We start from the raw sequence: 27,478 nt of genomic DNA, 5'->3' as shown, positions 1-27,478 counted from the left end.
ATGGCCCTGAAGTGGCATCAAGGCTTCCGTATCATCAGCGAGAAAAAGCAGGCCAATCAAGGACTGTTGTCTTATTCGCAGCGGGATTATGGATTATCCAAACGTCTGCGACTTTCCTGTCAAGCGGAGGATTTCGCTGGAACATGTAAGCTTCGCACTGAAATGACTGCTATGGATATCAAGGTTGTGAATTGGTAAAAGGGTGAGATGGGATATTGGAGGGTATGCCGGGGGATCCAAAGCGAACAGGAATCTAGAGAAAGACGATCATAGAACATCATAGGAATAGAGGTAGGATACGACAGTAGCCAACCAGAAACTCGCTTCTCGGACGAAGTGCATGCATACTCGATGACATTGACACAATCTTTCGACGGGTTGGACTGTCTTTTGGGACTGCATCGTAATTCGCTCGATGAAGACATCGCCTTTTTCCTGGGCAGCCATACATGATAGAAAAAGATATTCTTTCCACTCCCCGCGGATACAGTAGTAGAAAGGAGGCAAGGCGTCGAGTCGGCTGCATATCGGCGGAGAGATCCACAGATTGACAAGAGAAGACAGATATTGGACAAGAATAACAAACGGAAGGAAGAGAGACGAAGAGTAAGGAATGAAATATGGACTTACTTATTCAATGGATACCCGGCTGATGTATGAACAAAAAGATGCCAGCAGTGAACAAAATCCAGCACTTCTCCTTGCGATTGTTGAGCCCTTAAGCTGCACGCATACGTAGACCAGTTGTCGCACTGTTCGGTCTGTCCACGTCGACAAGGCGGCTGTCAGACTGGAACCATCCAGTTCTCAACCTCTCACACGGCAAAATAGAGTAGTCCAAGCGGATCTCACAACGAATAGATCAAAGCAGATTCGGGGTCGTTCTTCACAGCTATATCTTCCGAACCAGTGGACGTTGAACGAAGACCGAGAATGGACGGCTATGGCTGCGGACTTGAGGGATCAGCTCGATAGATATTCGATTCCAGATACTGGGTTAAAGACGCTTTGCGCATGTCATGTTGTTTTCCTAGACCTAGATATCCACCCAAGTGCGCACAACGCCCGTTTCTCCGTTTCTTTCCAGCCTGGCCCCTTTGTGTCCAATAACAATCCTGGTAGACATGCGGCGGAGTGTCTGCAGAATCTTCGTTGCGTACAAGGCTAAATGACTTCAGGTTTCTGGATTAAGCTTGCGGACGAGGAGTGTTCTCGCCACGAGTTCTTGGTGAAATTGATAGTCATGCCAGGGTTAACAACATTCGTTGTAACCGAACGAAGGAAACTACAATGGCTGGTGGCAGCAGGAAGGGGTCCAACCGTAGTCTTTGAATCTTGAGGATGCTCTTTTTTCTTTTTTCTTTTCCTTTTCCTTTTTTCCTTTCTCTCCTAAAGAATTTGTTTTCTTTTCCCTTATCCTTTTTTTTCCAGTTCTCCAACGGTACTGTCATGTCATTTCCGCGGTCTGGTCCACCTTGTTCTGTACGGGACGAAGCAATATTTTCGATGATGAACACTGTTGCATTATCTCATAGTGGGCATGCAAAGTTGGCCACTGTCAGGAGACTGGTGCCATTGGCCAATCTGCATGTTACATCTCTCTGGTCCAAGCCCCAGGCAGACTTCAAGCTGCACAAACAACTGAGTAGTTCCAAGTAAAGGGTACCCTAATGTTGTCACAATCTGACTGGACGCTTGATTTGGTGGAATGATCTAAATAGAGTAATTCTAGTCAAGTCAGCTGTTCTTAGCGTCAATATCCGGCAAACGGCAGGGTGCAGCAGAGCAGAAAAAAAATAAGATGGAACTAGAGAGATTAGTAGCGTAGATCATCAACCCGGATATCCCGTGCAGACCCCAGTCGCATGACGGGGGGCCTGCTGTCGAACTACTGGGCTTTAGTTAGACATAAGGGGCCAATAGCTGCGGGAGATCCCAAAGAACGGTTCTATGTGAAGCGCAGCAGCGCTAGACAAGGGTAGGATACGCCCAGAGCAAGTCAACAAGGCTCAAGTCTTCTCGGTGAAGGCGACGTGAAATCTCTTGAGATTGCAAAAGTTGTCCTTCAGTACGGTAAAGCCTTGGACGCTTTTCGAGGCACGAGCAGGTCCGGCTCTTGCATGAATGAGAGATCAGGCGATCGACGGTCCGATCGAAAATCATTCTTTAGTGTTGGCTGTTTGCTCACCGACACGACCAACAGCACCGAATTAGTTATGCAGCGTGCACAAAGTGCCTTAGAGTAGATAGAATCTGGAATGGTAAGAATGTGGTGCGAATCCCGAGCTGAACTGCCATCCAATGATCGAAGGCCGGCCGCTTTTCCACCAGCGACTTTCAGGGCCAGGTGCTTTGGCTTCGAAATGGTGCGGACTGTGGAGAGTTCCATGATGCGTAAAGAAAGGACCCATAGATACCTCCATACATACAGAGTACACAGCATGTTTTCCAGAAATTCGAGCATCTGGCCCACAGACAAGGGAATGAGACTGGAGAAAGAAACTCCGTGTGTTGTGGAAGGGTATTACGGGTAATCGCCCTGGATCCTGTGGAGTGACCACACACACTGCTTCTTTTTTTTTTTTTTCATGAGGGATCATCTGGTGGCTGAATGATCATCCAGGCATGCAGGAGGCTAGTTGGTTCGAATGCAATTTGCATCGTCCTGGAGTGGATGACAAGGTCATTTCATTGGCAGAGTGTCAGGATCTGAGATTACTTGATTTGAGGACAGGCTGCAATAATAATGGAGGGGTGGGAAGGATGATGTGCAGGATGATGTGCAGGATGATGTCCCTGGACGAATCCCATAGTAACATTGTATTTAATACAAGGGAGGGTGGAAGAGGAGGTGGGGAAGAGGTTGCATCCACCAAGCAGGGGAAATAGATTGGCAATTGTCATTGGGGGAGTGTCAATAATAATAGTAATATTAATCATAATTAGAGCTGAGAACACATGGTTCTTGTGAATCACTCACATTCAGGACTAGTATTTCAAACAAAGAAGATTTGAATCTTGGTGGTGATGATAGTTTAATCCGATGTTGATGACGATGGTGATGACGATTATGATGGTGGATGAGGATTGCTGAATGGAGGAAAAAGGAAGCAAGCAACATTGTCTTCCACATGATGTCGAGGCTGAGCCCGACTTCTTCCAGCAGCTCAACTGGGCTGAGTTTGTTATCAGTGACCAGTGTCCTCTTAGGTTTACAAGAGTTGTAACTACTTCCAGTTAGTTAACTAAAGTAGTTTGCTTTAGTTTTTCCTAACCGAAGTTATGGACTTATGGACAGGGCATGGTCCATGAACTAACTGGTGCTGACTACTGACTCTATTCCTGATTAGGGGCCCACGGCACGTGCATTGGTGGAAAGTAAACAAAGATTTACCATTTAAGTAGTAGGTACTAGTACTAGTACTACGTTCTGGGTGCAACCTCAGGTATCTAAGGTAAGTACTCCATACTCCCGTAGATGGACCATAAAGATTATCTCTAAATTCCACCATGCTGATAATCTCTGCTTTGCCGACAATTTTCATGACCTCATCTAGTCCATCTCAAAATCCTGCATTTCATCTACACTATTGGTAAGATTGTTCCAGACGTCTTCGTACATTCGTTCTCTTCCTGTGGCAGCCACTAGTATCTATTATTGGCCTCAGGAGTGCCTTTCGATGGATAGTAGTAGTCTGTTCTTCTCCAGTCGTCATCAGCGCCAAGAGTCGAGAACTCATTCTTGACTTTCAGAATTTCAGGGGCTTGACATTTGACACATCCTGATAGCCGCTCTACTGCTCTAGTGCCTACATTAACTATCGAGATGAGAGAATTTTAAGATTCTGTCTCCATGGGATTCTCCACTAACCATACTTAATTTACACTACGACTCAGTCCCCACTTGAATCTACTGGATCTAGAGGTCCTGATGGCCTAGAAGCCTTATTCCAGGAGGCTTGGAGACCATCTTTACCACCCTGCAAAGGCCCAATTCTCATTAAGGTTCGAGCAATGCCTCAATCAGTTCCGCGTTGATATCTAGAACCACGGTCTTGTCCATTTGCCCTGGTCGGAATGTGTTCAAACTCCGGATCGTTTGAAAATGGCTAATTTCACTCACCAGGTACCTGACAGGGTCGGAGTGCTCGGACCCTAAGGTAGTGACTCAGATCTCTATGAGCTTTTCAACGTTCCGTTGTCTAACTTTTCCGGCTCTACAGCTTCTTCGTTACTGGTGGCGAATGCTCCTTCTCCTGGTAATTTCCCCTGTGCAACAATAATGGGCAACGGAAGTGGAGCTGCACTTGGCCGGTGATAAACGGTTGACCTCTGAATGGCAGTGATGGGTATCGCGTGAAGGACAACATGGCTGGTAATCCCGCAAGCAATTGCTGTCAATGGCAAGGCAGTCCAGAGTTCAAAATCCAGAAGCATGCTCCAAACTATTTCCAGTTGTGGTAATTGTTACAGAGCAATGACTCCTCACCTTCCGAGGAGAGGATACGCTGCTGTTGTGGACTTTGCTAGCCTCGACGTTTGGAGAAGCATGGGCTATAACAAACCCGAGCAACAATCTACCCATCCAATCTGGTCCATACCATGACAGTCTCTCCGAGCAATGAGTACAAATTAACTAAATATGGCATTCCATCCAAACCCAGCACAGCTCGGATCGAAGGAGGATATAGATTCCCGGGCTAGATGCCGGATGTGGCGTAGCCCTTGACTTCTTGAACAAACCCATGCAAATCATGTCGGGTGTCTTCAGATATCTGTCGCTTTCCGTGCAGTTTGGCACTCTGAATGGCACTAACTGCGGTCTTACTTGCGGAAATCTAACAGCTGAGGTATGGGGCTTTCTACTTGCATCATGTACTTTCTGGCAGGATGCCACTGACACAGATCGAAGATTTGTCAGGCTTCTAGGTATTCGCTATGTTTTAGAGATCTCCCAGGTTCTCTTTCTCCTGTATCATTCAATCTCCTTTCCCCCGCTATACTATATCTTCATGTGCTTTTCTCGCTCGCGGGTCCTGCGTGGCGAACCAGGGATTTCCTCGTGGCTGGACACAGTCCAAAACTATGCATTGTCTAAGCCCAATACGTCTTGTGCAACGTGAAGTAGTCAGGCGCTATCAGATTACGAAGCCCTCCGATGCAAGCAACTTTGACCGACAGACCCACCACTAAGTCATTCGACGCTTGGAAGGAAAGCACTGCAAGCCGAGATGACGTACGCCTTCGTGGGCTCCTTTCATAGCTTGGACGCTCGGTATAGTCGACGACTCTACTGGATGATCTACGTATTCTCGGAGACCGGAAATCGAGGAGCCGATGAGATTTAGGTTTGCAGACTGATCCTTACGAGTGCTTTCACCAAGGAAATTCGAGACTTTCCTTGAGAAGCCAACTGTGTCAGGGTACGATACAGCCATTTCCGCTCGCGTATGGCTAGGGCAAAAGGCAAGTCATGATACTTGCGTCGACATTCTCGACAACGATTGGATGGACTGGACGCTGAAGATCCTTCTAGGGGCCGATTTGCTGACTTCCGCGAGACTCCAGAACGTCCCCTCTTTGGGCCCAGGGCTGCCTGTGCCAAAAGCGCTAATGTTGTACGACGTTCTGCTCGAAAATCCGCTCAGAATTCGACTGTCCGTTGTCTCAGACCGTCATGGTTATGTCCATGGCACGGCACATTAGCATTGTCAAATACCTAGCAAACCTAATGACAAGCTTCGTCTGCGATGTAACAGGTGTGGAAGGCCAAACTCATTGGATGATACGCCTGACCGTTAATTCCATAGAGACAGAAGCTGATCTGAGCTATACACACAGCACTTCACAATGCATTAGTGTCACTCTCAGATGAAACTTCGATGCAACGCTGTTGACCCTTTCATTCTGGTTTCCGTTATCAAAGCTTCTGACAAGACTGCTTGCTCCTTCGGGTCGTTGCTCATTGAGCGAGGTGATGGCTTCACAAGATCCGCGCCAATCGACCAATTATGCTCCCTATCTAGACCAGTATGTCCTCATTATCTACTGGACAATGGGGAATCTTTGAGCTCTTTCTTTCGTAGATCCAAACATACACTGCCTAGCCGCTGCTGACATCCGTGGCGGCAGTACCTCGCTTGATGGAACACAACAACCGTCGTTCTAGTGTGTGGAGCATGGTAGAGCATGGTACCCAACTTTGCTGAGCATTTGAGGGGTGAATTCCAGTCTTCTCCATTCAATAGTATAGTCCAGTATACAATGGAGTGGATTCACAATGGCCTCCCGCTTCTCTCCGAGGGACTTTCCGCCTACGACTGCAAGAAACACCCACCCTGATGTTGCAGAAGATGCAACAAATTAGTCATGACCCTCTCCGTAGTGCGAGTTACCCTCTTCCAGTGCAAAAGACCAAAGGAGCATGGCTGTCTACACGGCGTAGTACCCCCTGCTCATGCTAAAAAGAAGACTTGTACTTCAGGCTTTGAGACTAAGACAACTTTTCTCATTTTTGTACGCTTCCATCCAGATGAAAATGGTGCGAGTATAAACCCCCCTGAAACAATAGCTTTTCTTTGTATCCAATGGACGCGTGCCTCGAGCAAGCGAACCACACGACGTATGTCTTTTTATAATCATCATTATCGACCGAGTCATACAGTACAAAGAAAAAGAAGGAAGATCTCTAGTCATTAAGCGAGCTCTGCCTGACGAAAAGACCCAGGTGTCGTGAAACGAAATCAGGAAGCAAGTATCTAAGTCGCCCTCTTTGCGAACTCGACGCGGAGAATCAAGTGACGGTAACCAACTGAAGAGGAGGCAAGACATTAGCAAGCCAGTTTACACAAGATAAAACCCAAAGAGGAAGTGGGGAAGGGAGTGGAACGTACAGCCATCCATTTTTTCGCAGGCACGTGCAGCATCGGACCGATCTGCAAAGCTGATGAATGCAAAGCCCTTGGCTCTCTGGGTTTCCCTGTCTCTGGCAAGGAAGACTCTGGTGACGCGACCGAAACGCTCGAACAAATCCCGAAGCTCTGATTCCTCTGCCAACTCGCTCACCTAGAGAAAACGTAAAATCAGCATTTACCCCAAAGACGATGGGTGGGACGTAGAGCAGGCGCAAAACTCACGTTGGTAACTCTCAGAGTTGCCAGATCGTCCTTCTCGTACTTGCCAGCCATTCTCTCGCCGCCACCAGCAGCACCTTTCCGCAGGTGAGGAGGCACGTAGCTCGAGGTTCCAGCACCAAGGCCACCAGCAGCCGGGACATCCTCAGCGCCGGGCTCAGCACCAGCAGCGCCAGGCTCGTCGACAGGCGCCATGGTATCCTTGAACGGACAACGAGCAGTGAAATGCTCTCCGCTGCAAATACGACACTTGACCTTCTTGTCCTTGAGCTGGTCCTTGATGCTGCCCTTCTCGGGGCCGGCCTTCTCAGCCTCCGCGGCCTGAGCCCGCCAGTTCACACTGGGTCTGAAGACGATGTTCTCGCCGACGGAGGTGGTGTCAAACGAGGGGCCGGGGGCGTGGCCCTTCTCGAGCCCGAACTTGGTCCACGACCGGCGCTCCGCGACCTGGGGGTTGACGTGTTCCCTCACCACGGTCGTCTTGATCCGGCGGGTGACCTTGACCTTCTTACCCTCGTCGTTGAAGCGGTACGAAACAACGGTCTTTGTGCCATCTTTGTTGGTCGTGATTTGTTGCGCGGGGAGCGCGGAGGGGTCATCGAACTCCTCGTCGTCGGCCCAGTCGGCGGCGCGGCTGGAAAAAATGAAAAAATGACAGTCAGAATCAGATGGGAAATTGAATGTGCGCAGAAAGGTATACTCACTTTCCTAGTCTGGACATTTTGTGTGATAAGTGGTGACTTGATGTCTGTTTGCTGAATTTCTTGGATTTCCACGAAAGGCGATTCCGTTGTGGATTTGCTCGGAGTGGCGCAAAGTCTGTGGCGCGTCCGCTGTGGCTGGTGTCAAGGAACGAGAGTCACGTGGCTTATAGTTCCACTACAACAATCATGAATATGCATCATCAGTGAGTGCATCATGACTTGGTTGATATTGGGGCAAGACTGAAAGTAATTATGGGATCCTTCATACTAGCTAACATGCTCCATGGCTGTCGGAAAAGACATGAACAACTACACTGACTCTTCAAGTTGGACAATGATACTTCACTTCCGTGGCTGAGAGGTCTCTGATCGTCACTCACCAGTGAGGGTGCATTGCCTTGTACACTCGACACAAAAGCTTGGTAATCTAACCTTGAAAGCAAAGACTCTATCCAATAACCGCAGACCACTAGCACTTGGTACTGGGAATGTCAAAAAAGGAAAAGACGAGCCTGAGAAACTGCGCGATGTGCTGATGCCCTGAAAGTTACAAAGTACATGAGCATTGGCAATGAAACACACCAAGAAGAACTACATTTTCCCACGCAATGATCTACTCTTGGAATCAACAACATTCAGTCGAGGCTTGCATTTATCTGAGACGCTAGAAACTGCCAGCGTCGGAAATTATTTGTGCCTATATACACAAAAGCAAGTATCACGATATATCTGTTATAATTCAGGGTCCACAAACAAGACCAAATGACGAAACTTAATAACCAAAATACTCATTGAGATCATCACTGGATTATCGACCGAAAATCTTCATCTCGATAGGTCTCAGGACGGCATACATCACAGCCGAGAAAGCGAATGCCAACTCAAAACCAACGTCGCCGCCGTATGGAGCCTCACCGGCATGTAGAGCAATGGGTCCGACATACCATGATTGGCTCATACCTGTGATCATACCAGCGACGCCGAATGCAAAGGCAATGGAGGCAGCGATTCCAAGAGGAAGCTTCTCGCGCTTGTCGTAAATCTCAGGACGATATCCACCAAATCCACGCTTGAAGACGAAATGATCGGTTAGTGCAATGCCAGAGTAAATGGCCAACCAGTACGCAATGAAGTTCATGAAATTCTCCAGCACAGTCTCGAAGTGGGAATATCCTGGAATGGCAATAGCCACAGAGGCACAGGAGCCCAGGAAAACCCAGATGAATCGGGGCACACGCTGGGAGTAGCGGCTCAGAACCTGAAGAGTCAAGGCCACGGAATAGATGTTCGGACAGTTGTTGGCGATGATGGAGAGCGCAAGGATCACGAGACAAAATTTGCCGAAGCCGCCGAGAGGCTCAAGCACAGCATTCAATAAGCCTCCGTTTCCGGAGGTGTCGTAGCCCACTTGATACTTGTTATTGCCATCATCGATTCCTGTGGCGGACATGACCGCAATTCCCAGCATCTGACAGAACAAAAGGGGAACGATGAGGCCAAGCCAGGCGGAGAAAAAGATCTTGCGACGACTCCGATTAGAGGGCTGGTACACAGTATAGTCGGCGGCATAGCTGGTCCATCCGGTAGCGAAACCGTACACAGTCGAACCAAAGGACAAAACACCGCCCATTTCAGAGGTTCCGACTTCCATGGGCAGGTTCCTGAAGTCTCCCGAGTGGGCGAAGGTTCCAAGAACAATCATGAACACGATGAAGGTGGGGATCCAACTCCAGTATTCATATGCATGAACAACCTTGTACCCAGCAAATGTGATGAGAAACGTGCAAATGGCAATGATAAGAATGCCAGCGAACCCGGGGACGTCGCCGTTCACTGCATTGATGAGCTGAGCGCCGACGATGGCGTTGGCTGCAGACCATCCCACACAAGCGAGCACATTCAGAATAGCAACTGAAGGACCGAGAATGTTAGCATCAATTACTATGAGGTGACTGAAGTGAAATTATGCAAAAAATACATACTGAACTTGGTGGGCCACCAGCCGAACCAGAACCTCGAAAGCACCATCTGTCGTAGCCCAAAGGCAGCACCGAAGCACGAGAAGAAGCAAACGGTCATGATGCCCAAGAGATTGAAGAAGAGGCAGACGAGAATTGCATCGACGAAGCCGAGAGAGAAGAGCGACTTGGCGAGGACGCCAATGGCGAAGGAACTGACCACCATGTTGGCCGCCAGCCACTATGTTGAGTCAGTTTTGGACATTGGTCCAGCGGCGCCAGCCCGGAGCTGGCAAGCCATGAACAATTGCAATCAGGAACACACCATGCTGCCAATGTTGAGATAGGACGTGTCCGTCCGTTCATCGGCCGGTACACGTTCTATACCTCGCTGCTCAATGTTGAGCTTTCCGGCCAGCCGCTGTAGCCTGGCGTACACCGAATTGCCATACACAAAGGTTTCCCCAGGCACAGCACCATCGCTACTACCGTCGAAAGGCCTCTTTTCCACCTGGGGAGCTTTTTCGAGGTCGTGCTCAACACCCCCGAACATTATGGGACTTGATGCGATTGCACCGTGTTTCAACGGGATCGAAACAACTCAGACCCCACCACTAAAGGAGGAGAAATGAAGTTAATGATAAGAGGAGTAAAGGGAAGAGCTCTAGAAGCTCAGCGACCAGGTAAGGTGAGGAGGAGAGAGAGGGAAGACGTCCACATCTTTCTTTTTCTTTTCTTTTTTTTTTTCTTCTGACAGAGGCTGGGGCAAGAGCCGATTAATATAGGTACTGGTTTCGCGTGCTCAGATAAAAATCTTTCCCACACAGCGCTCAAATTCTCGGGGCCCACCATGTGACAAAAGCTTACCAAGAAGCACTCATGATAAGGCTTCACTGGTCGTTCAGTTTGGTAATGAGCCATCACAACCACTGGACAGGCCCCACGGCCGCGTCGGATTGAGTGGCCGGAAATACAAGTCGCGTGTCCTGCAGGAAATCGCAGGTTAAGCATTTTTCTTGTTTCGAGAAAAGTTTCGGGTCCCCGCTTTCGGTTCCAGAAAGGAAGGCGTGAGCCTTCATCTACACCAATCATACTTGGACTTTCCCTTTCGCTCCATCATTGTCAGTGAGGTACTATCTCTACGTTGGTTGACACAGTGTCGCTAAGCAAAATTAGCGCCGCATGGACTTGAGGCGGGTCAACATTTATAGCATCCTCATTGGATATACCATTATCTATCCCCCACTTGGACCACGAGTGGCAAGAAAAATGCTGATAAGGTCTTCTTCGCTGATAGGTAACTGACACTTCCAGACACCTAAGGCATAGATACTCTTGATGATACCTTAGGTACCTAGGTGACCATCGTCGATAGTCGTACCAGCTCCATATGGCAAACATGTTATCTATCCCTGTTATCACTGAGCATCTTGCCCCCGGAGGATTGACCTACTTCGTCGTTGCTAACCATCTAGATAGATAGAGCACGGCTGACGCCGACCGTTCGAACCTTTTTGCTTGGCAATTCTCTGTGTTATCTATGCTGCTCAACACATACGACTCGCATGAGACTTCGTATCTGATAGGGATGGTCGCATGGTCACCGTTCTCATTATCATGTGTGTCATCGCTCTCCGAGATTTGAAGCCCTGTCACAGTGATAGGATCGTTTGTCCATACTGCAGGGTCTTGCGACCCCGGCTGCATCCATCTCTACTTGCATGATTGCATCATTCGTTCCCCGGAATCCTACCCCAGGATTGCTGCAAGCTAAATAATCTCGGAAACCTACGTGACTTATTGCCAGGATAGCGGTGATCGCCGTCCTCCATTCTTATTGCTTATCAGGGTATCATCTGATCTATCATCTAGCGCAGGCGAAGCCTCAGATACATATGCTTGCTTCAGAAACATCCATGCATTGCATTAGCGCCAACTGCAATTAATCTCTGCGATGGCCTTCATTGGATATGGATGAAGGATTGCCTTCAGTACCTTCAGTTTCAAGGTCTCCGGCTTTGTGACTGTCTTGAAGTCGAGGCAAGAATGCACCCATCGCGATCAATTGATCAGGGTCGGAATTGTCGCTTGTTACAGATCAAGGCAGTCATCTTGCGGCGAACTCTTTGGCTATCAATAATACTTATTAGCGAGGCACCTTTCAACATTGATCGGTTTCAAGGAGGCTGAACCACAAGGACCTCCGGTTTCACTCTTTCCATACTGAGGTCACACCTTCGAGCTCTCACACAGCATAGCCTTGTCCTCAAGATGCAGATATAAGTTCAGCGTGTCTGCCATATCGGCCTCAAGACTCAGCCCTAAAGCTCGCAGCTGCACCGGCCTTGTCCTTAGCCATCGCAGTTCAATGGCGAACGTCACTATCCTTCATGGACAACCATGTATATACAGTCTTTACTCCCTTGGGGCCCTTGGGGGAACCATGGCGCTCCACGTCATCCACAGGAGCTCAGGTATCACAGATAGGTTTAGCTATAGTCAACATGCGAAAGAAGAGCTCGCTCCCACTCTACGCCTGAGAATGTTCGAGTGAGCAATCCTGGCGGTCTGGAGGATAGACACACATACATCTAACGCAAAATCATATGAAGTCTGCAAGAAAGTCTATAGATACAGCATTCCAGTTTCAATGCTTCATTGACCCGAGTTTACACACAGGCGAGCACATCTGTCCGGTCATGATACAGCAGATTTGACGATTCCAATAGTTATCCATAAATCCTTTGATACAGAGGGCCTCCCCAGTCCCCACTCAAGACCCATAACTCCGGACCTTAGGGCTCAACTTCAATGGTAGGCTTACACAACGGCAGGAAAAGCTGAAAACCGCGCAAAGCCGAGCCGAGTGAAATCGACCCCGAGCCGGAATCCGGAAGGCATCAAATCAATGCACCTTTACTAGCCGTTTTGTTATGCAGTTGTGCACTGTACCGTATCTATCTTACTTTCTGGCACGTATGTTTCCATGACTTGGGGATGTTCTCAAGCAAGTGACGATGTAGGTTTGACACATGCCTTGATATTCTGCTGGATTTTAATTCAGTGATTGAGGTGTTCTGTGGCCGACGAGTCGACTGACTCGTAATTTCAGTTTAGAGCATTTAAAACTTCTACGGTGGAGCCATAGGTTTTTCTAATTTTGGTATGCGTACACTTTTGCTGGAGGCGAGGATAGTGATCAGTGAATATTAATGCTGAATACAGAGTAAGAGCACTCCAGATTTAAGCAGGCTCATGGCCTCATATTATCTACCCGCTTGGCTAATGCTAGAGTTTACCGTAACTTGTGTCTTGAAGGGTTTTCTAACTTTTCTTTCATGAATCCCAATACACTTTCAGGTAATAGGCTTGAGAATAATCGCTCCATTTTTGGGGTAGTCAATGCAGAATAAATCACCACGCCCACAAATCTATGAGCTGGACATCACCCATATTCAAAAAGTCATAAGGTATAGTGTGCTATATACGAAAAAAAAGTTTACAGCTTGGCCACCATCTTGTTGCCAGTCTTCAGGAGAGCAGCAGCGTCCGAGACGATCTCATCGACGATAGCCTTGGCGGGCTTCTTCTCCGAAACCACAGCGGAAACCTTACCCATCAGGAAGGGGCGAGCGTTGTCCAGAGTCTCGTCGTCAACATCGTCACCCAGGTTCTCGAAATCGTGCTCGACAGGGATGACTCCCTTGGATGTGAGCTCCTTCATCTCGTCTCGGCGGTTCTCCTCCCAGTTCTGAATGTATGCGTTGTTACGGACACGCATGGGACGACCCTGGCACATATTAGCTTGACCATATTCAGACCTGCATTCGGCATGTGGACTTACAGTGAAGATGATGGTGCGAACGTTATCCTCAAAACCGGCGGTGCGTACAGCCTCCTGGTGAGCAACAGGAGCACCAGCCTCATCAGAGAGGATGAAGCGGGTACCAATCCAGACACCGGAGGCACCCAGCATCAGAGCAGCAGCGAGGGAGTTGCCATTGAACAGACCACCAGCAGCAACGACCTGCACGGGCTGGCCAGTCATAGGACTCTTCTTGCCCTGGCACAGCTTGGCAACAGTAGGGATGAGGATGGTGGTGGGCACATCACCCGTGTGACCACCACCCTCACCGCCCTGAGCGCAGATGATGTCGGCACCAGCATCGAGGGCCTTCTGAACGTGCTTGGGGTGACCGATCATGTTCATGTAAAGGATACCAGCGGAGTGGAGTCTTTCCACGACGTGCTTGGGGGGAACACCGACGGCGGAAACGAAGAGCTTGGCGCCCTCCTGAATGATGATATCAACCAGCTCGTTAAGCTTGCCCTTGGTGTAGTCGTAGCTGGGTAAAAGCTGTGTCAACATCCTGCGTCCCAATATGAACCTATGTATGCAAAGGGAGTGGTTCTCACTTGGTCTTGCGAGCACTTCCTCCAACCTGAGGAAGCAGAAGGTCAACTCCGAAAGGTGCGTTCTTGTCGTGCAGGAAGCTCTTCAGCTCGGCAATCTGTTCACGCAGCATTTCAGGTGTGTAGCCGACACCACCAATAACACCCAGGCCACCAGCATTGGTGACAGCGGCGGCCAACTTGGGACCAGCGGCCACGTTCATGCCTGCCAGCAGGACGGGGTGATTGATCTTGAGCAGATCGGTGAGGGTCGTACGGATTTGCTCTATGGAAGACACAATACGTTAGCACGAAATGCTTTCAAAGCCATAACGACGTGTCCTTTGCCATATCGAACAGGTCAACCATCATGTGGGCAGATCTGAGGGCAGTGGAGCTTACGAGGAGAAGCCATGGTTGGAGATGGGGGACAGGTGAGCTCGGATGCTGGAGAAAACAACGGTATACAAAGATATGGATCAAGGGATGATCGATAAGAAGAGATGATCTGGAGAAAGTGGAGGGTATCAACGGCGCAATGCTAATAATAATAAGGAGAATCTGGAGAAGAGCAAGACCAGGCCGGGGTAACCGAGGAGAGGAGAAGCATAGCATGATCAGCACGAGCCTCGGTTCAACATGCTCCTGTATGTCCGAGCGTATGCGCTTCAATGCCGACGCCAAGCCTACCGCTGACTAAGGCGGGTGGGGTTACTTTCCACTTAATGTGCGTGCCTTATCTCTCAGGCAGCAAGCTAGTTTGAAGAGTGCCTCAGGCAGAATACTTGACAGCTTTTCACGTGACTTCCTGAAACTGAGCAGCTGCGACATCGAGTCTGTCGTCGTGACGTATGATTTCTTCAGGTACTGGAGCCTCGTAACGCAGCTGCATCTCGTGGTGTTTTGACCGGTCAGCATGAGACATTGCTCGGCTTTTAGCTGGCATTCCAATGCTGTATCACTAAGGTCCGCTGCTTGTAGCTCTCGTCTGCGGCAGTCTTCCGGGGCGCGCCTGTTGCTGTCCAGCTTACCACAAACTTCGAACGAATCGTTGAGGGAAGTTTGTATGCCAGACTGCATAAGATCTCATTACAGTCAGACGAAGAGGCAGGTTTTCTGTTTCCTCCGAGTACCATGTTATTTATGCTGTACCAATATAGTCTAACCTACTAGACCATAGATTTATCTCTACTTCCGGTTCAAGTATGCATCTCTGAGACATAAGCCCATGAACTGTCGGCGCTCGATCAATGATGTGACCGGGTGTTCTTTGTGGCCCGTGGCCCTTCCGGTGTAGCTTTTGAGGCTAATATCGAATTTCCAGGGTTACGGACACCTAGCTATCTTCATAAGCGAATATTGCCTAACTTGAAACCCGAGAACGTCAAGAATGTGTCTTTGAAGCACGTGTCTCAATACCGCAATTTCTCCGCCGCTCATAGGAATGCATTTAATGCCGGGATGAACCCTGATAGTACTCCTATGCACCGGGCCTATATTGCCCTTGGGAGCAATATTGGTGAGCGTGTTGAAATGATTGAAAAAGCTTGCAAGGAGATGGAAAGGGCCCGCATCAGGGTAAAGAGAACGAGCTCTCTTTTTGAGACTTCACCGATGTACGTTCTTGATCAAGACCCTTTCATGAATGGTGTTTGTGAGGTCAGTTCATCCAAGCATGCTTCGGGGCCATTCTATTGACTGTCTTTGACAGGTGGAAACCAGCTTAGGGCCTCTCGAATTGTTGGACACACTGCAATCGATTGAGTTGGCTCTAGGGCGAAAGAAGCTTATTGATAAAGGCCCACGGTCCATTGATTTGGACATTCTCCTCTATGACCAAGAAGTCTTTTCCCATGAGCGTCTCAACATCCCGCACAAGTTGATGCTGGAACGGGATTTTGTCCTACGACCCCTTTGCCAGTGAGTATGCGAAGAGTGAACGCACCCTGCCCCGGCATCAAGACTCATGAATCACAAACAGACTTATCCCTCATGAGCAACCCCCTCTTCCCGGACAGAACAGAAGCTATCTATCCTACCTGAAGTCACTTCCGCCTCCAGAACCAGTACCAGTGGCCACCACTCACATATCTCCGCACTTTCCGCCGCTGCGCTCTACGGACCCCAAACGTCCAACTCACATCATGGCCATCCTCAACGTGACCCCTGATTCTTTCTCCGACGGCGGCAGGCATTACTCGCAGGACCTACCCGCCCTCACTGAGACCGTCCGCGACTTCATCAAAGCCGGCGCAACGATCATCGACATTGGCGGCGAGAGTACCCGCCCCGGCTCAGCCCCAGTCGGCGAGGCCGAAGAACTAGCCCGAGTCATCCCGGTAATACGACACATCCGCACCTCCATCCCCGAAGCCAACAACATCGCCATCAGCATCGACACCTACCGCGCCAAAGTGGCAGAGGAGGCATGCGCCGCCGGCGCAGACATCATCAACGACGTCTCCGCCGGCACCCTCGACCCGGAGATGCTACCCACCATGGCGCGGACCGGCAAATCCGTCATCCTGATGCACATGCGCGGCACCCCGTCCACAATGACCAAGTTAACAGACTACCCGAACGGCATCGTCCAGGACATCGGCGCCGAGCTCCTCACGCGTGTCGCGGCCGCCGAAGCCGCCGGCATCCGGCGCTGGCGCATCATCCTCGACCCGGGCCTCGGCTTCGCCAAGAATATGCCCCATGATCTGGCCATCCTGCGCGATCTGCAACAGTTCCGCACGGGTGTCGAAGGGCTAGAGTATTTCCCCTGGTTGATGGGGCCGAGTCGAAAGAGATTCATTGGCCGGCTCACGGGCGTGGAGAAGGCTAGCGAGCGGACTTGGGGCACCGCCGCCACAGTGACCGCCAGTATTGCTGGTGGAGCGGATATTGTGCGCGTTCACGATGTCAAGGAGATGTGGCAGGTTGCCAAGGTGGCTGATGCTATATACCGTGTAGAATATTGAGCGTTATGGTCGATTGCCTTGCGGAAATCTAAATAGATGGCTGTTTCAGAACAGTGCACTTTTTCGACATGCCATTGGATGAGCGGGAAGAAGTGGCAAGGAGGGCCTAAATCGATGACACTCGCTGTAATGATATCAGGCCTTATCACGTTTTGGTCTCTATCAGGCTGTTCAGATGCAAGTTCTATTTTACAAGGCGCCGCACCCAAGACGTACACCCAAGACGTAGACAGATCTAAACCTCAACAAATTGGACAATACACTGAGAGCAGATATTAGAATCCGGGTGCTTACACGGTACATGATTTCGACAGTCTGGAGGAAGGATATATTGATGAGTCAGTTAGGTACTAGGAAGAAAACTATTTGAACGAACAAAAAGGCTTGCTGGGAATGAGGTAGAAACAAGCATGGTGCGCATCATGCTTGCACTGAGAAGAAGAAACATCTACACAATCGATTTGCCAAGCATCTAACTGTTGAGATAGCTGCGGATAGCTCCTGTTTAGACCGTTAGTCGGCGGACAAGATCTTGAAAGCCAAGATTTCAAGACAAGGTTACTTACCCTGCAATTTGACAGCACCTTCACCCACAAGCTGTGTCAGATTTTCGAGATCATCACCGGCCGTGATACCGAAGCGGCGAACGAAATCCTTGGCTGCATTCTCAAGATCGCCGTAAGTGTCATCACCAGTAGCGAAATCATCCTCCGGACGACCAAAGTAAGCGTTGCTTGAGATTGCAGTTGCCCCGTCAAACTGGCGAAGTCGGTCTTTAGCTTCTGCCTGCGCGGTGGGGTCGAAGCGATCCCGTCCGAAGAACTCGTCCGATGAGATACCCTTCTGGCTACCGAATCTGGATCTGGTACGCTCAAGTTCCTCCTCTGATACTTGGTCAGAATACGAGCAAAAACTGGTCAAGGGATCACGGAAATAGAACAAACCATCTTCGGCGGTCCGGACAGGAGCAACAGAACCGAATCCCAGCTTCTTGGGAGCAGGCTTTGCGCCAACAGTCTGGCCGAATCCCAGCCTTCCAATACCCATTCCGAGGCGCTCCACTTCACTGGCGCTTCGTTCATGAGATTTGCTAGTGGACCCGAAGCCACCTGCTCCTGGGCTGATTGGAGTGGGAGAAGCTATAGCGGTGGCAGCGGTGGAAGTCTTGGCTTTGGCATCGGCCTCGGCTTGTTCTACTTCGGGATCGTATCCGAGTTTCTCGATGCGCTCTGCCTCTTCCTTGGCCTTTCGCTCCGCCTCCTCAAAATCGATGGCTTCCGCTCCGCCAATCTTCTTAGCACCCAGCTTAGGCGCTTTCTTAGCGCCTAAAACGCTGCCCTTCTTCGCGGTAGTTGTAGACGCAGCCTTCCGGACAGAAGCGCTGGCTCGAATAGCGGTCGGGGCAGGCGAAGAAGCCTCCTTGTCCGAGGCCGAAAGAGGCGATTTCGAGCGAGAACCATTGCCATTGGCACCTGCGTTCAGGAAGGGCGACGCAGTCCGGCTGACTACTGGAGGGGTACCTGTGCGCGAAGGTGGGTTGCTGGGTCGCTTGATAGAAGGCTTATCCCACGAAGAGAAGAAATCGTCGTCCGCATCACCAGCAGGGGTACTCGATCCGTCCGAAGCAGTGCCAGCGGGGATGTCTGTGATCACGACCTCCTCGGGGTATCTGAAGGAGACAAAATCAGCGTTTTTGTGTCTGACCAAGTCGAGGAATCACTGGATGACAAACTGTTGAGCATCTTGCGCAGCCCGTCTTTTCAACTCCTCCTTGTACTTGACAGCAGCGTTGCAAGTGTATTTGATCTTGACATCCTTGCTAGATAAAGCCGCGGATCCTCCATGCGATTGGAAATACTTGGTGGCTGATTCGTTTCCGCCGACCTTCATCATCCGAAGCTGCTCCCATTGCCATTCTGTGCATAACTAGTTAGCCCTCAAGACTTGTGATACAGGCGGTAGGAGCAGGGGCTGCATACGGTCGAGGTTCGTGGAGCGAACAAAGGAGATGTGGACACCGAGATTACGATGATGAGCCGAGCAGTCAAGACACAAGTAGATACCGAAAGGCACTGACGACCATGTCGGGTTTTTGGAGCCGCAGTCAAAGCATATCTATTGAATGAAACGCAGATTAGCACGGCAATAGACGAGTAAAGGAGGGGCAATGCGCACCTTGTTTGCGGGCTTCAACTTGAGCTTCTCAAAAATCTTTTGAGACTGCGCTTTTGTAGCACTCATTGTGGCTACAATCCGGAAACCAAATGTAGGAACGAAGCTGAGAGGAAACGTGCCTCGAGCAAGCTGAACAGAAAGTCCAGGTGTCTGGAGGAGAGAGATCCAAAATGCGGCGAACGTGGTCGGAGCGTCTCATTTGACGATTTGCACACCAACCGAGTAATTTTCGGCACCCCGATCGAGCCGCCACTTTGGGCGATGGTGATGAGCTTTGGCGAAAAACTGGAACAAACAAGCTAAATCTATACGAAATTGACGGAATATACCTAGAGAGTGAAAGGTTATACAGTCTACCAAGTCCTTATTTACATCCTCGAAGATGCATTCGAGACGCAAAAACAAAAGAGAACAGGTCATGGTACTCTATCCAGGTACTCCCTTTGTATTGCAATTACAGCACAAAACCGTCCCTGAAAGTTTCGAACAGACGTTGGAACAAGACAAGACTTCCACGTGACCCACTGCATCCAGGGCCCGTCCCCACATGGCCGAGTTTCGATCGTCGCGTGCAATACTTTGGTGGTTTCGCCGGATTCAACATATGATGATACAGTTTCGGACTTGACGACCAGAATTTTCATTCTTGTTGAATCTGGGACTGTATTCTTTGATGAATAGCCAACCACTACCCAATACACAGCCACGATGAGCCGTCATCTCCTCCCAAATACCTCGTTTCCCAAGGCCTCGGCCGCCCTACTACGCCCAGCGTTTCCCCGCATGACGACTTTGACACGGTTCTACGCAACACATAGCGATCTCGGTGGAGGTTCTAGTCCGAAGGCAACCCCAAGACGGAGAAACGTGACGGTTCTATCCGATGATGGGCGATATGAGTGGGGGGAGTTGAGTGGAAGGGAAAAGGTCGCGCGGGCGACGCAGCAGTCGATCAACTTTCTTGTCATAGTAGCCGGGGCGGTTTTGACGGTGAGATGACCTTCGGCCTTGACCCCTCGCTCATGGGGAATCTCTGGTGGTGGCCAATTGGTCTGACAGCAGTCAGGGCGGGGTTTTCTACCTGCTCTATACAGAGGTCTTGTCGCCGAACAGCAGGACATGGCAGTTCGAGAAGGCTGTCGAACGCATCAAGGACGATACGCGGTGCACGGATCTACTAGGCGATCGAAGAGAGATCAAGGCGTATGGAGAGAGTACCGGGAGCCGATGGGAGCGGAATAGACCTATTGCGTTAGAACCGTCGCTGTTGTTCTCTTTTCTGCCCGGAAACTGATGATAATGGACCAGGACTTCAACCTTTAAGGATCGGCAGGGTCGCGAGCACATGAAGATGCATTTTCACGTACATTGGCTCGATTTCAGTACTCTCAGAGAAATACTGACTCTATATAGGTTGAAGGACCACTCAACTCCGGGATCGTGATTGTGCATATGATGAAACCCTTGGACAAGGGTGAATGGGAGTATCTGCTTCTCGCGTTGGATGTCAAAGGTTGGTCGTCCCGTTCCGTTTCCAAGACCTTCCCCGTGCTGACTTCCCCCCAAGGGCATTCGCGTGTCATCTTAGAGCAAGCCCAAGAAAAGCCGGGAGTTGCCAAGGCGTTGAAGATCTTTGGCATTCAGTGGCGATAGCTGCTCATGGCGTTCGTTCCCCTGTGAAGTTGTGTCCTTTCGGTCAGCATGTGTCTGATCGACCAACGAATGTCCTCGTGACCCCATATACGGGCAAACATAGGAGCCTGAGACCAGCCGGAGCCGTCATAAATTGGACGTTACTAGCTATCTGCTAGGCTCATGAGGTCTGTTCCTCTCGAATCGGGTTGGTTTTCTCTTGAACCAAGGTCGGATTAGACTCACGGTCAGTGCTCACAGTGAGCACCAGCTTAAAGACCAAACATTCGGTCATGTATAAAACTTGTATTATATATATATGACGCGTGGGAAGGGCAGTCTGGTTGTCTCTTGCCCTCGGTTCTTCGTGATGAGACCAGTGCTCGATTTACGGGTCAACATATGAAAGAACTGGGAATTCTGGAAGAATGCATTAAAAGCATATCATATTCACGTTCAAACAACAACACATTATCTCTCGTAACGCATAAAAATCTATAACATTTTTCCTTTTGAGTAGCTTATATCCGAGGACCCTCCAAGATAGTCTTGGCAGCCTCTGTGCGCCACCAACTCTTGCCCTCCTCACCGGGGAAAGCAAATTCCTCCATGCTCTCGGGCTTCATCTCCACACTGTATCCAGGCTCCATGGGAGTGACATAGTATCCATCCTTGACGCTAGAGGGGTGCACGAAGTGCTCGTGCAGGTGGTCCACATACTCCAGCACGCTCTTCTTGCCGCTGACGACGACATAGTCGATGGTGCTCAGGTGCTGGGTGTACTCGGGCAGACCGACGCCCCCGGAGTGCGGGACGATGGGGACGCCGAACTTGCGGGCCAGCAGCAGGATGGCCAGGACCTCGTTGACCCCGCCGACACGGCAGGCGTCGGCCTGGAGGACGGTCAGAGCTCCCGCCTGCAGGAGCTGCTTGAAGACGACGCGGTTCTGGCACATCTCGCCGGTGGCGACGCCGATGGTGCCGTGCGGGGTGTTCTCGAGGGCCTTCTTGATGGCGGCGTGGCCGAGGATGTCGTCGGGGGAGGTGGGCTCTTCGATGAACCAGGGCTTGAACTCGGCGAGCTGGTGCATCCATTCGATGGCTTCGGGGACGGACCAGACCTGAAGGCACGGAAGGTGTTAGTTCGCTAGGGGGAGGAAGAGGATGTCGGGGGTCGTACCTGGTTGGCATCCACCATCAGGATGTTACCCCGGTCGTAACCGATGGCCTCACGAGCGATGGCCAATCTGCGACGGTCCTCCTCCACGTTGGCGCCGACCTTGAGCTTGAAGTGCTTGTAGCCCTGCGCAACACTCTCCTTCAGCAACGCGCGCAGCTTATCCTCGCTGTAGCCGAGCCACCCGGCACTGGTGGTGTAGGCCGGCACGGCCTGGCTCTTCTCAGCCTCCTTGATACGCTCCTGCTTGGTGGGCTCGACCTCCTTGAGGAGAGCAATGGCCTCCTCCGGGGTGATGGCATCTGTGATGTAGCGGAAGTCAATGCAGCGGACGAACTCCTCGGGAGTCATGTCCGCGACGATGCGCCAGACGGGCTTGTTGAGGGTCTTGGCCCACAGGTCCCAGAGAGCGTTGACCACGGCGCCCAGCGCAAGGTGGATGACGCCCTTCTCCGGTCCGATCCAGCGCAGCTGGCTGTCGGATACCAGGTAGCGCCATGTCTTGCCCCAGTCGGCGGTCAGCTCGTCCAGGTCCTTGCCGACCACCAGGGGGGCCAGAAGGGTGATGGCGGCGCAGACGATCTCGTTTCCACGGCCAATGGTGAAGGTCTGTAGCCAATGGCAATTAGTCCCTTTCTGTCCTCCTAGGTCCTAGGATAGAGAACGGGCTTGATGCGTACCATGCCATGACCAGCATAGGAGGAGTCTGTGTTGATGATACAGTAAGCCGCCGAGTAATCACCCGCAGCGTTCATGGCATCAGAGCCAGTCTTGTCGAGGGAGGTCTATTTCACTCTTTCTTAGCCAGCTGACCTGGGATATGTCCATCTAGGGCGGCGCAACTTACGGGAAACCTCACATCCCGGGTGGTGAAGCCAGTGATCTTAACCATGACGTCTGCTCAACCCTTGTGTTGGAAAAATCGTCTAGACCAGGTTCAACGTCAATCCCAAATCAACCAGGGACTTCACCCTCATCGGGCACATGGCAATTGAGCAAAAGACGCCGCGACAAAACTGACCTCTGAGAAATGCGGGGAGACAACAGTGTAGGTAGACTCGATCACGATGTCAATACACTCAAGGAACCAAAACCCAACTGCAGAACAGGAGAGCAAAGCGAGAGAAAAGATTGTTCATGACCCCTCCAAAACATGGGGGCAGCACGCCAGATATACGGCCCTCACCCCTCAGGCTAAATCAAGCAATCCAGACCTACACTGCGGAACAATTACACTGTCTGCTGCCTCTGATTGTTCCGGGGTGCGTGGGACTGCAGTGCCATTGGCGGAGGAATTGTCCTAAGCTTTGGTCAGTGTTTATCCACCAATGAGATAATTGCCCATGACAGTCGGGCCGCCTCCGCGTATGGTATTTTATGTGTATGGAACCATGAAACGGTTCCTGAATACAGCATGTAGTAGGTACATTTGATGAGAAGTCCACTAGAAGGGGGTCACGAGTCCATTCAATCTCTGCGGTTTCATTGTTGATCATCTGGAGGATTAGGATTGAACTATGGTATCACTCAGATGAAAGATGGGTGAGAATGCCATTGGTGTAGCTTTTTCAATGCGACGTTGGAGTACTAGCGGGGTGGCTACAGGCGTGAGAGCATCCAGATACCTCCCACCAGGCTCAACTTGACTGAGTCTCGAAGATAGATGAAGAGATAGGCAGTAAGCGCGATCAGGTGTTCCTAAACAATTATCTAGAAAGGACTGTACCCCAGGTCGAGGTGGATATCAAATTAGAAGCTCCCTATCAGCCCAATACTGCTAGCCCTATCGAAGTACCTATCATCCGGAAAGCCCTCTCTTCTCGCTTTCCGAGAAGAAAATAATCATTCGCCACAACTTTCGGACCAGTACTTCCGCCTCCTCGTCGAGTGCCTGTAGACAATCGTTAGCTTCTGCTGTGGAATCATAATTCGACCCGGGAATAATGCGAATGGAAACGAAAATACTCACCTCCTCCAGCTGTTCTACAAGCTCCTGAGGATGTCCATGTTTCCGGACATGCTCTTCCACCACGTCCACCAACATCTGCTCCTGCACTCCGAGGTACTCCACGATCTTCTTCTCGACAAAAGGCTTGAGCTGTTCTCTGAGGACAGACTCATCCACAAACTCCCACTTGACATCCCACTTCCATAGTCCTTCTTTGTCGGCGGGGATTTCGGCCGCCAGCTGTCGAGCGGCTTGCGCCCGCTCCTCGTCGGAGAGGCCGGCGGCTTCGGCAGCACTGTCGAACTTGATGGGGATGAGGGGTCGTCTTGCAGTCGCCTGGGGCTCTTCTTCGTCCTCCAGCAGTCCTTCCACTTCGGCCACGGTCCGGCGGCTGGTGGCGGCTTGAGCCTTCTGGGCTGCAGCGCCAAGAGAAAGCTTGAAGCGCTGCGGCTCCCTGGGCGCCTGGGTACGTGCCTCCAGCTCCTCAGCCTGGCGCGCGAGGAAGTCGTCCGCCATGCCACGTGCCTGCTCGCGTTGCTGCGCAGACCGAGCGCGCTCTCGTTCTTCGGCCGCACGGCCAGCCTCATCGTTGCTGATCTCGCGAGCACGGAAGGCAGCACGGCTCCGAAGCCATGCGCCCCGATCCGCATAATAGTCCTCGACCTTGCGACTGGCTTCAATGTCATCGTTCCATTCCCGATACCGCCGATCAGCCTCGTCGCGCACTTCTTGCGCCTTGGCCTCTTCCTCCTTATCCCGCTTCTTCTCACGCTCCAGAGCTGCGGTCCTGCTCCGCTCGCGATTGAGCCATCGCCGTTCCTGGTCAAGAAACTGCTTCTCGTGCTCAGCCTCTCTCTTTTCTTGACGTCGGCGTTCTAGCTCTTCGTCGCTTGCATCAGTATCCTCGTCTTCCCTATTGATGTATACCGTAGTCGCGCCATTGATTGCGCCTCCGTTGACAAACGACACTCCTTTCTGGTAATCCTTGGGGATCTGTACGCCGAATCCCTTAGGTCCCGAAGGTGCATTTGGCATGCCCCGGTCCCGCGGACCAAGGGGCACACCATTGGCCCCGGCAGCAGGTCCACTAGGAGCGGTAGGTGGGGGAGAAGCCAGGCGATTAAGGCGCGAGCCTGCATTTCGTGCGCGCTCCATGGATTCAATCTCTTCCTCTCGCTTCAAGCGTTCAATATCCCTGCGGTTGCTGCGCTCTCGGAAAGCTGCAATCTCCTTGGCAACTGTCTCCCTCATTTCAGGAGGAATGTCGGACAGTTCGTCTTCAACCGTGATTGGAATGGTGACAACCTCAGCTGAGGTGCCATCGGCGCCTTCAGCATCCCTCATCGCAGAGTCTCCTTCACGATCAATGGCGGAGGAGTCTTCCTTCCGGGTTGGCGACGTGGGATGGAAAAGCTCGGACAGAACGTTGGCGAGTGTGCTGCGCGCAGCATCGAGCCGCGCCTGACGCTCGGCCGGGTCCTGTTCGCCTCTGGTGTTTTCGTACTGTTCCAGATAGCTCAGGGAACCATCGTCAATGACCACCTAATCGCAACATGGTTAGATGTGTAAATGAACCTGTAGGCGGTATACGAACCAGTAGTGTACTCTTTTCCACCTCGCGCTCCTCCTTGTCACCCTCCTCGGATGGCGTTTGTCTCTTGACCGGCACTTCCACGTCCTTTAGTATTTCTACAGCAGTACCGAGACTTTCAGGGTCGTCGTACTCTGCGAAGCCAAACTTGCATGGCTTGTCATCGGCATCCGTAGCGCGGATCCAACGCCTGAGGTTCCCAGCGGACCGCAAAATCTTCTCGATGCCCTCGTCGCCGCCAGCGCCCTCGGTAATACCCCCAACAAAGATGGTCCTTACGATCTCTTCCCTCGTCGGAGGCTGCAGCTGCATCATCGCATCTCGTACATTCTGGCGTTGCGACTCAAGACTCGTTGAACCCAAGCCCGCACGTCTTCCCGGAGCCTCGCCACCACGTTCCTTGCTCGTGTCTGGAGTAGCTGACTTCGAAGGGCCGGACGTTCCAAGTCGAATCACAGGTGCGGAGAAGTTGATGTTGGGCATATTCGGGGGAGGTTGGAAGTTAGGAGGGAAGCCCGCAGGTCGACCGGGCTGCGGGATGTTTGCCTGCTGCATTCCCGGGGGAGGAGCGGTTCCCGGAGCTGTCATTCCAGGAGGAGGAGCTAGGGTATATTAGTACATTGAAAGAGATAGAAAGAGACGCGATGAAAGAGACAGTTGATACTGACCCATGCCTGGAGGTGCTCCATAAGCTCCGTAGTCTGGAGGCCTGCCATACAGACCTGTAGCTACAAGAGTGAGTTAGCACCTTGCACATTGAGGAATCAAAGACTTCAGAAACTGCGCCTAGTGGTCATACCTTGGTAAGGGTTGTACATCACGGCCGGATTCGCCGCTACGATAGCGACAGACAGGGAAACTGTGGAAAATATCGAATGCTGGTAGAACTAGCGATGCTTCTTGATGAGGAGGAAAGACACTTGATTGAAGAGAGAGAGAGGTAAGTAAGGAGAGCCACCTGCAGCAGTTGGTAGAAGTGAAATCAGGTCTGAGGAGTAGATCAAGTGCTGCTTCAGTGTCGGAGTCAGATTGGAGAAACTTGCGATAAAGTCGGTCGTGAAGGCGGTCTGGTCCGTGCGTTTCCTTTTTGGGTCTTCGGCCTTTTTTGTGAAGTCCATCTGTTGTTGTCGACCATCTAGTAGTGACTACAGCTTGCACTCTCTAGGATTATTCTATAATTTGATATATACTGTTAAGCTCTGTCACACATGTACTATATCTATTGAGTTGACATACTCTGATCTCCACAGAAGAAGGTGTCATCCCGGATTCCATGGGTGTAGCCAAGCAGAAGCTTCCCAGTATTTATATATGAACTGCGAGCTCAGAAGCAGGAGCGCAGCCATGCAGATAGACTGGAGATCAACGGATCAGTATCAACTTCTGTCAAAGAATGATCAGCGATGTCGAATTGAATCGGTAATAATACAGAAGCAGAGTGCAATTGTCGTCATGGACATGGTTACCGTTTTAAACTGTCTCTACGAGACTACCACCGTACTCCTCTACCTATTTAACCGACCAGAAGGGAATCCGCAGGAATCATCAAGATGCTAGGTAAGGACATGGTAGACTCTATGTACAGGACTCTAGGAAATGTCCTCATTAGACTCACCGATGGCCATATACAGCGTCCGGGACACGGAGGCTCCTTGGCCTTGGAGTATCGAGAAATAGCCTTCTGATGCCGGAGTACAGTCGTCCATCAGAATCATATTTTCCGAGGAGCACCAGAGTCTTCAAGTCACCTGGCTAGACTTTTTCAACATCTTCTATTATCATATCCTCCCAGTCTAGAA

At 50.9% G+C, this 27,478-nt stretch overlaps 7 protein-coding genes across 7 annotated transcripts; 2 read left to right on the top strand and 5 right to left on the bottom strand.

The window, feature by feature from the left end:
* Positions 1 to 6,758: 6,758 nt before the first annotated feature.
* Positions 6,759 to 7,854, bottom strand: tif35 (translation initiation factor eIF3 core subunit g; the record flags this gene model as incomplete). The annotated part of the gene is made up of 4 exons (XM_026758627.1): positions 6,759 to 6,811; positions 6,894 to 7,065; positions 7,137 to 7,767; positions 7,838 to 7,854. The coding sequence occupies 4 exons, from the start codon at positions 7,852 to 7,854 to the stop codon at positions 6,759 to 6,761; spliced, it is 873 nt and encodes a 290-aa protein (XP_026614616.1).
* A 5,440-nt stretch (positions 7,855 to 13,294) lies between these two features.
* Positions 13,295 to 14,602, bottom strand: CDV56_104434 (nitronate monooxygenase; the record flags this gene model as incomplete). Its single annotated transcript, XM_026758053.1, has 4 exons — positions 13,295 to 13,585; positions 13,640 to 14,141; positions 14,212 to 14,473; positions 14,590 to 14,602. 4 exons carry the CDS (start codon positions 14,600 to 14,602, stop codon positions 13,295 to 13,297), a joined length of 1,068 nt encoding a protein of 355 aa, XP_026614615.1.
* Positions 14,603 to 15,801: 1,199 nt separating this feature from the next.
* CDV56_104175 (folic acid synthesis protein) lies at positions 15,802 to 17,156 on the top strand (the record flags this gene model as incomplete). The annotated part of the gene is made up of 3 exons (XM_026757794.1): positions 15,802 to 15,846; positions 15,899 to 16,107; positions 16,169 to 17,156. The coding sequence occupies 3 exons, from the start codon at positions 15,802 to 15,804 to the stop codon at positions 17,154 to 17,156; spliced, it is 1,242 nt and encodes a 413-aa protein (XP_026614614.1).
* Positions 17,157 to 17,628: 472 nt separating this feature from the next.
* CDV56_103950 (ADP-ribosylation factor GTPase-activating protein) lies at positions 17,629 to 19,397 on the bottom strand (the record flags this gene model as incomplete). The annotated part of the gene is made up of 6 exons (XM_026757569.1): positions 17,629 to 17,657; positions 17,723 to 18,040; positions 18,101 to 18,825; positions 18,877 to 19,072; positions 19,136 to 19,271; positions 19,332 to 19,397. The coding sequence occupies 6 exons, from the start codon at positions 19,395 to 19,397 to the stop codon at positions 17,629 to 17,631; spliced, it is 1,470 nt and encodes a 489-aa protein (XP_026614613.1).
* A 642-nt stretch (positions 19,398 to 20,039) lies between these two features.
* tim21 lies at positions 20,040 to 20,984 on the top strand (the record flags this gene model as incomplete). Its single annotated transcript, XM_026757414.1, has 5 exons — positions 20,040 to 20,321; positions 20,398 to 20,582; positions 20,640 to 20,694; positions 20,745 to 20,844; positions 20,899 to 20,984. The coding sequence occupies 5 exons, from the start codon at positions 20,040 to 20,042 to the stop codon at positions 20,982 to 20,984; spliced, it is 708 nt and encodes a 235-aa protein (XP_026614612.1).
* A 500-nt stretch (positions 20,985 to 21,484) lies between these two features.
* On the bottom strand, positions 21,485 to 23,032 carry LGD1 (mandelate racemase/muconate lactonizing enzyme family protein; the record flags this gene model as incomplete). The annotated part of the gene is made up of 4 exons (XM_026757198.1): positions 21,485 to 22,084; positions 22,144 to 22,749; positions 22,821 to 22,925; positions 22,988 to 23,032. The coding sequence occupies 4 exons, from the start codon at positions 23,030 to 23,032 to the stop codon at positions 21,485 to 21,487; spliced, it is 1,356 nt and encodes a 451-aa protein (XP_026614611.1).
* Positions 23,033 to 23,938: 906 nt separating this feature from the next.
* CDV56_103206 (uncharacterized protein) lies at positions 23,939 to 26,497 on the bottom strand (the record flags this gene model as incomplete). Its single annotated transcript, XM_026756825.1, has 4 exons — positions 23,939 to 25,630; positions 25,683 to 26,281; positions 26,348 to 26,407; positions 26,479 to 26,497. 4 exons carry the CDS (start codon positions 26,495 to 26,497, stop codon positions 23,939 to 23,941), a joined length of 2,370 nt encoding a protein of 789 aa, XP_026614610.1.
* Positions 26,498 to 27,478: the final 981 nt, after the last annotated feature.

The sequence above is a fragment of the Aspergillus thermomutatus genome (genome assembly GCF_002237265.1).
Source record: "Aspergillus thermomutatus strain HMR AF 39 chromosome Unknown NODE_89, whole genome shotgun sequence".
Classification (NCBI taxonomy): Eukaryota; Fungi; Ascomycota; class Eurotiomycetes; order Eurotiales; family Aspergillaceae; genus Aspergillus; species Aspergillus thermomutatus.
The sequence above is the reverse complement of the archived record's forward strand: the minus strand, read 5'-3'. Positions and strand labels throughout refer to the sequence as shown.